This window comes from Micromesistius poutassou, assembly GCF_964030765.1.
Source record: "Micromesistius poutassou genome assembly, chromosome: 16".
Lineage (NCBI taxonomy): Eukaryota > Metazoa > Chordata > Actinopteri > Gadiformes > Gadidae > Micromesistius > Micromesistius poutassou.
In genome coordinates this window covers 6864782-6872835 of record NC_140286.1, presented here as the reverse complement: position 1 = coordinate 6872835, position 8054 = coordinate 6864782, and the positions used below count along the sequence as shown (strand labels likewise).

Below are 8054 nucleotides of genomic sequence, written 5' to 3'. Positions count from 1 at the left end.
GCTGTCAAATGACGTAGACGACTGTTGATTTCGCGTACAATACGTCACATTATAGACTACAATAGAATAGAATAGAATACAAAACAATCCAAGATATATAATTGTGTTTAATTGAAATGTATTGTTATTATTTCAATTAAACACAACACAACACCATTTAATACAATAGAATAGCATGACATACAATGTATAATAGTTGCAAGCTTCATTTCATTTGAAGGTGCAAATTTACTTTAAAGTAAATTTAAGTACAGGCCTACTCCGAAAAATGTTTTTACTGTCATTTTTTAAACGTTGTTAATAATGTGTAATTTAAAAAAAATTATACGTAGCAAGCTACCTCAAATCGGATATAGAATAGAAAATAATATTTTGTAGGGCTACATGGTTTTAGACTTTACATGCCCTAATAGCCATCTCCTCAAGCATCCAGGAGCTATTGAGAACAGGGCTGCCATTATTCTGGGGACAGTGCGAAAACACACTCATGTAGGATAACAACCTGTGTTATTTTTGACGAACAATAGGCCATAAATCACTCCTGCTTCCCTGCATTCATTACATAGTATGGCCTAGCACATCCCAATGTCTATTCCGACAACATTTAGCTGTTCCAGATTTTCACTTTATCATACATGAATCTTAATCTCAACCATAATTGTGTTGATCATTGTTATTATTTGACGATAGTTGTTGCTATTTATTAACTAAGCCTAGGCCAGGGATGCAAACTGTCGCTTCTGGCGTGTGACACATGATTTCACCTTCAGTCTCACGCTCACGCTGCCAAGACTATTCTCACGCCAAAACACTGCGACAGCAACAGAGATGAGCAGGCGAACGTAACATGGTCCAATCTTAATGGTTAACTCTAGTAGGCAAGGCAAGGCAACTTTATTTGTATAGCATTTTTTTCCATACACGAGGCAGACTCAAAGTGCCTCACATTGAAACATAGTCATAAAATAAAACGAAAAATAAAATAAAAATGTATTTTATATAGAGTGTAGGCCTATGTCTTATATTGTGAAATTGTGAGTATTTCCCTGGCTGGAGAAGTCGCCAGGGCGTGGGTGTAGCAGGCTTAATCCATCAATGTTTGACCTAAACTCCTGCCCCCGTCACATGTGTATACTGTATCCCTTTTTAACCCCTGATCGTGAAATTGAGTCAAAATATGTGCACGTCATGATGAAGCATCACAATCTCACTCCATCCAGGTATCCAAAGTTGGCAACCCTGACTTGTAGCCTACTTATCATTTGGAAGCTTCTTAGCCTTATTAGGCCCTAAATGTATCTTATTAGGCTACATTAATTTAATATAACATATGAATCAACAAAGGTGTCAAATACATCAGTTACTTAGGAGTTATAACATAACAATGTAAATGTGATAAAACGGCAACACTATAGTCGCTATAGCGGCTATAGTAGGCCTACCAGTCTTCAAACTATTATTCTCCATACATATTTTCTGTATGTGGGCCGACATCTATTGCAGCTCCCTCGTGTCCAGTATCATTCTGAAGTGTGCAGGAAACGGGTATTTTCTGTGACACGTCACCCTATCAACATTAGGGCAGTAAATAAAAGTGGTTACTAGGATAACTTTCGCGGTTACTAAGCAACAAATACAAATAATAAGTAGACAGAGAATATGCATGTTTTGCGCTGCGTTCTTAACTAACTTAAAAATAGATACATTTTCTGTAACTATCTTCTTTCTTTTTTTTTTTTTTTTATCAATAATGTTGTTGTATTTGCATATAAAAACTGAAACTCGGAAACTAATTCCGAGGAACATAATATATCTCACACTATAACGGTGCGGTGAAAATATACCATATTTGGTCATATGGGCGGGAGTTGGGCCGGGCGGAGGAGGGCTGTTCGTAGGAGCGTAGTAAAAGAGCACCAGATATTCTAACAATTTACCATTCCATTTGAGACCTGCAGAGAACAACGTATAGCCGCCCCCGTGGAACAAGGTAAACCTTTTTTTAACCGAACCAAAAAAAAAAAAAAAAAAGTTTGTTCATTACTTCGGCTGTGCATGGTAGGTTAAGCAACTAGTTGCAACTTATTGGTTTCGGCTACCTGCGAGGGTTAAATAGACGAGCAGATCATTTGGCCCAGCAGAAAAAACAAGATGATTGCTAGCAGTTTTTTGGGCTTTTTGGGGCGGCGTTCAAGCCGACAAAAGTTATGCTATATTTATTTGGATGCTGATATAGGCGTTGCCTATGAGTGAACGCACGGAGAAAACGCGTGAATATAAATTAAAAAAACAAAACTTTAAGTTGTTTAAAAAATACTCGACGATTTTATTGAACGCGTGTGTACGTTGTAGGAGTTTGTTTTTGTTTACTGATGACACTACGCGGTGGCGGAGTTGGAGCAGGGCGCGGCATGGGGCACACCCACCTGACTGCTATAAATGAATGAACCGCTGAAGTGCTCGGGTCAAGTCAGGGCCTATGATGCTATAGGATTGCGAGGGAGTTTGTGCGTATACGTTCGATAGAAACCATAAATATAGCAGTGATATAAAGCATTATAAAGTAAGGCTGGTGTCTTAATCGCAGCTTTTTTCCCCGCCTCATCTGCCAATGTTCCGATCGCGGGTAGGCCTACAGGATCACGAGAACGACTTGGGTCAATGTTCATACGAGCTGATATTGCATCTGTGTGTGTGTGTGTGTGTGTGTGTGTGTGTGTGTGTGTGTGTGTGTGTGTGTGTGTGTGTGTGTGTGTGTGTGTGTGTGTGTGTGTGTGTGTGCGCGCGCGCGCGTGCGTGTGCGTGTGTCTCGCTCTCTCTGTCTCTCGGTCTCTCTCTCTGTCTCCCTCCCTCTCTCCCCACCAATGTGGGATTCTCGGGATGGTTAGCCGACAGAGCCTGTCTTGTGTCTCTCGGCCCACGGTGGATGTCTGAGTAGATTATGGGTGAAATCGAGTTAGTGATGTTGTGCCATGACAACCGAGCCATCCAACCCAAATGACCTGCCTGTCCATTATGAAGAACAACGCTCCAGCCTGACGGCCCTAGAACTCTATAGGCCACTTGTGTCCACACAGACCCTGCTATGACTCTTGTGGGCATGACATGAAATGTTGTGTGTGTGTGTGTGTGTGTGTGTGTGTGTGTGTGTGTGTGTGTGTGTGTGTGTGTGTGTGTGTGTGTGTGTGTGCATGCATGATGTGTGTGTGTGTGTGTGTGTGTGTGTGTGTGTGTGTGTGTGTGTGTGTGAGATTGTGTGTGCGTGCGTGTGTGTTGGTATAAATTGATCCATTTATGCCTTTAAGAAAATGTGTGGTGCTGCAGGTCACGTTTTTTTTAAATAAGCTTTTCTGTTTTGTCTAGCAGCAGCGTTGTCCTTATTTCTCTTCCGCAGACGGCTCTCTCCTCAGACCCCCCCCCCCCGCGCATTTCCCCCCACGTCCTACTCTGAGAGGCCATTTTTTCAGTTTCTCCTTTTTCCAGAGTGCCGTTTTCTTCCCTCTATTTTCCTTAATGCGCTTCCATACGCACTGTGTAATGGCGGGAGGGGGAGGATTGATTTTTCCATTACGGCCCCCTCTGCACGCGTTTATTTTGAGTGGGTTACACCGAGAATAATTGTACCCTTCCATGTGAGCGGCTGAGGGTGAAGGGGAGGGAGATAGAGAGTTTATACTGAGTTGAGGGGGGAAGGGGGGAGGAGGAATCAGAGGACGAAAGAGAGACTCACACAGACACACTTTGCGAGAGACAGACGGTGTGACTGCGGCGTGGAGAAGTGTGGACGAAATGAAGAAAGAACGAAAGAGAGAGAGAGAAAGAGAGAAAGAAAGAAAGAAAGAAAGAGAGAAAGGAAGAAAGAAAGGAAGAGAGAATGAAAGAGAGAAAGAGAGTGAAAGAAAGAGAGAAAGGAAGAAAGGCCTACATTGGCAAACATGACAGTTACCAGTTGTTCAGCAGCAGCCCAGACTGCAGCACATCTGGAATACATCATCAAGTTGGAAAATGTTACAACCCAGAGAAAGGGAGGAAAGGGCACAAAAAAGAAAAAGAAAACGGCACATAAATGGGGAATGAGAGAGAGAGAGGGATGGGGGGAGTGAGAGAGAGAGCGAGAGGGAGAGAGAGAGACAGACAGACAGCGAGAGAGAGAGAGAGAGAGAGAGAGGCTGAGTGAGAAAGATTTAAAAAAGAGGCAGGGAGAGGGAGGGTGGGGGGGGGGGGGGGCGTAGTGTACATCAGCGCCTGGTGACTCAGACCTCTGCTATTCTGCTCCATCACTGTGTTCAACTGTGTGTCCTTCTGTGGCTCGAGTGCGTACAGGGCTTCCCCGACAACCCCCCCCCCCCCCCCCCCGCGCGCCCTCCCTCCTCTCCCTGTTCATCCCCCTCCTTGACTCCAAGCCGACACTCCCCCTCTTTCCATACGGTCCACACTGACTCATCTTCGACCTCAGCCCCTTCCTTTCCCCTCCCTAATGCGTACGTTTTTATCAGGCGCCCCCCCCGCCCCCACCCCGCCCCCCACCCCCCTCCTCCCTGTTCTGACCCTTTCCCGCTGGGGAATTTTTGTAATGACTAATATATACACAAGAGCGTTCTTGTTGTTTAGAACTGTCAAACTGAGTAAACTGTGGCGAACACGCGTTGACAACCCCCCCCCCCCCCCCCCCCCCCCCACACACACACTTTTGAGAAGGGAAATGGGGTGTGGTGAATAGAGAGAGAAAAAAAAACAAGTGTGTGTGTGTGTGTGTGTGTGTGTGTGTGTGTGTGTGTGTGTGTGTGTGTGTGTGTGTGTGTGTGTGTGTGTGTGTGTGTGTGTGCTTCCCTGCATATGTGGGGGGGCCTAGGTGCACAACTGTTTCCTGAAAGATATTTCCCCCTCCCCTGAACCTAAATCTCTTCCAAATCTCTAACCTTAAAAATCTCTCCTCAGCTTACACAGCTTTCCTAGTGATTCCGATAAGCATAAAGTGTCCGCTAGAGTTATTTAGTTCTATCCATCTGAAAAACTAAAGAGAGTATTTTTTATAATGTACTTCCCCCCTGTTTCTCTCTTCTCTCTTTCTCTCTCTCTCTCTCCTTTTCTCTCAAATAATAAAATGTAGTTATTTTTTTCCATTTTTCCAGAAATGTTGCTATATTCAGTGGGGATATCATGAGGTTGTCCGGTGATGATAGAGACGTCTCACTTCAGGGTCGGGTGTGGGTCAACGTACACTATGCCTGTCTCATAGCGGATGTGCGTGTGCAAAGAACGTGTGACAGCATTCTAGTCTATTGGGCTGTTGCAAGAATGTCGAGTGTATTGCAACACTGAGCCCATTACAAACTATTCTTCTCAATTTCATACGCATTGCTTTAAACTAGGTGGAAACGTTTTTTTCTTTTATTCTGAATAAACTTTATAGTAAATCAATTCTCGTCCTTGGTTAAACATTGACAATGGTACAACACCAAATAAAGTTATGTCAAGCCCCTCCAGTGGTAGCGTTTGGTAGTGTCCCAAAAATGCACAAGACACTGACAAGGTCAACAATTAACCAAATGACGTAATATAGTGACTCCATTTTCTCTTCCCAGTTCTCCGCATTCAGACGCACATGATCATCCATTAAAGAGGCTTCATCCAGAAGAGGACGACCCAGACCACAACCAACCACGCCCGCTCCCTCACAGTTCATCTTGAAATTCTCAGTCAGACTTTAGTCTCCTCAACACACTCACACACACACTTGCCACCATGCCTGTCGTGCTCCACACCAGCCCTCTCTTCTGGACCAGGCTCTGCGCCATGGTCTTCTCCTGTGTGGCCTTCTCGGTGGCCGTGCACGGCGGCCAGCTCCACCACGGCACCGGCGACTGGTGCATCTTCTGCTGGGCCTTCAGCTTCGCTGGCACCCTCCTGGTGCTCCTGGTGGAGCTGTTCGGCCTGCAGGCGCGCGCGCCCATCTCCTGGAAGAACTTCCCCATCACGTTCGCCTGCTACGCCGCGCTCCTCTGCCTCTCGGCCTCCATCATCTTCCCCCTGTACTTCCTCAAGGGAAACATCAGCTACAGCGAGGTGCGCAACCTGCGCATCGTCTCCACCGTCTTCTCCTGCCTGGCAACCATCTGCTACATGTCAGAGGTGAGCATCAGCAAGGCGCGGCCGGGCGAGGTGGCGGGCTACATGGCCACCGCCCCAGGGCTGCTGAAAGTGTGCGAGACCTTTGTGGCGTGCATCATCTTCGTGTTCGTCAGCGACCCGGTGCTGTACGACCGCCACGACGCGCTCAAGTACTGCATGTCCGTCTACTGCATCTGCTTCATCCTGTCGGCGGCTGTCATCGTGCTGTGCGTGGGCGAGTGCACGGGCTGCCTGCCCTTCCCCTTCGCCCGCTTCCTGTCGGCGTACGCACTGCTGGCCGTGGTGCTCTACCTGTCCGCCACCATCATCTGGCCCATCTTCAACTTTGACCCCAAGAACGGCGGCAGCAAGGACCGGCCCAGCAACTGCGGCAACGCCGTGGGCCTGTGCGTCTGGGACAAGCTGATGGCCGTGGCGGTGCTCACCGGTATCAACTTCATCCTCTACCTGGCCGACTTGATCACCTCTGCCCGCCTGGTGTTTGTCAGTGCCTGAGTGAAGAGAGTGGGGTCAGGGGGGAGGAGGTGAGGGAAGGAAGGAAGGGTGTGATAGGAGAGGTGTGGGAGAGTAGAGTAATCAAAGGGTCACTGGCAGTGTTTAAATGTTGATGAGGCCGTAGGTGAATACTCGGTGCTAGTGAACACAAGCAGGGCTTAAACAGTCGGGAGATAAAAAAGGCGACAGCAAAAGGTGGCTCAGTATTGACATTGTTTGGGTTGTTGTCATGGCAGTGGGTTACTGTATGTTGCTTCTCAGTTTCGATTCAAGACCGGATGAGACTAATCAAGCTGTTATACTAATTTATGCCTCGGAAAACAAAAAAGTATTAATCGTTAGATGTATATGAATACAATATGGTATACAATATAGTTACATATTACATAATTTAATCGTAAAAAAAAGATCAAATTATATTGTTACAGACCAAAGCTAATGCAATGCGATATAAGTAGTAATACGTCCAAGGAATTAATTTTTAGCTTGTTGCCATTCATTCTCAAGTAAATCTTTGTACAAAATACATTTCACAAATGAACTCACAATGCCTCATTAGACCAGTTTCATTTTTTCTTGGATTACATTGTGCAGAATAATTTCAAATAATGTTTACAGATAAAGATCTGAAAATAGTTTTTTTAAACTTGGTTTACATAATGTTACGAGAAAAAGTTTTTTGCTGTTATTATACTGTATGCCTATCTCTAGACTTTAATCAACGATAAGAATATATATATATACGACATTGTGGATTTATACAAGACTGTCATGTTTCAGTTGCGCACTTAAAATTGTATGTGCACTTCTATATGTGTGTATGATATCTTTCATGAAAGCATGGAATGCTCAAGTATTAGTGAGTATTTCACTCACTTTGACAGACCAAATACTTACTCAATTGGGCCTTATAATTTGGCACCTGCTGTAAAATAATTATTGGGAAAAAAAAGATTTAAAAAAACGTGACTTTCTTTCTGTCATACTCCATGTTTTATATTCCCTCATTTGCGCACGAATGTTACAGCAAAATGTAATCAGGTGTTTTAATAAAAACCACATGGTTATGAATGTTTTTGGAGTCATTCTTTGGCTGACCATGGCAAAAAAACAGCAAAGCAATATAATAAGTGCTGTCCCTTTTGAATGAAAAAGTATGAAAAGATACAGATATTTATTCCAGAAATCAGGTATTTAGACATAATACAGTTAAAGACTTGTGGTAATAGTGTACTGTTGTCCCATTCAAGTATGTCATGGGCCTCTTGCCTCATGTCTTTGCCAGATATTGAACTTGCTTCAGCATATGACACATAAATCAATTTTTATCATTTAGTCTATTCTTAATTCTATTGTTTTTTTTATATCATATTATGTCATGGCTGGGTTAGTATCAAGTGAAAACAGCTGCTATTACAGCTGGTTTG

At 44.4% G+C, this 8054-nt stretch overlaps 1 protein-coding gene across 1 annotated transcript; it reads left to right on the top strand.

Annotated features, from left to right (window-relative positions):
* Positions 1-1883: 1883 nt before the first annotated feature.
* On the top strand, positions 1884-7686 carry myadmb (myeloid associated differentiation marker b). The gene is made up of 2 exons (XM_084480689.1): positions 1884-1990; positions 5586-7686. Exon 2 carries the CDS (start codon positions 5746-5748, stop codon positions 6625-6627), a length of 882 nt encoding a protein of 293 aa, XP_084336815.1. The 5' UTR covers positions 1884-1990; positions 5586-5745; the 3' UTR covers positions 6628-7686.
* Positions 7687-8054: the final 368 nt, after the last annotated feature.

Excerpts from the sequence above, each read along its gene's own strand:
- myadmb (XM_084480689.1), top strand. The coding sequence starts at position 5,746 with ATGCCTGTCGTGCTCCACACCAGCCCTCTCTTCTGGACCAGGCTCTGC.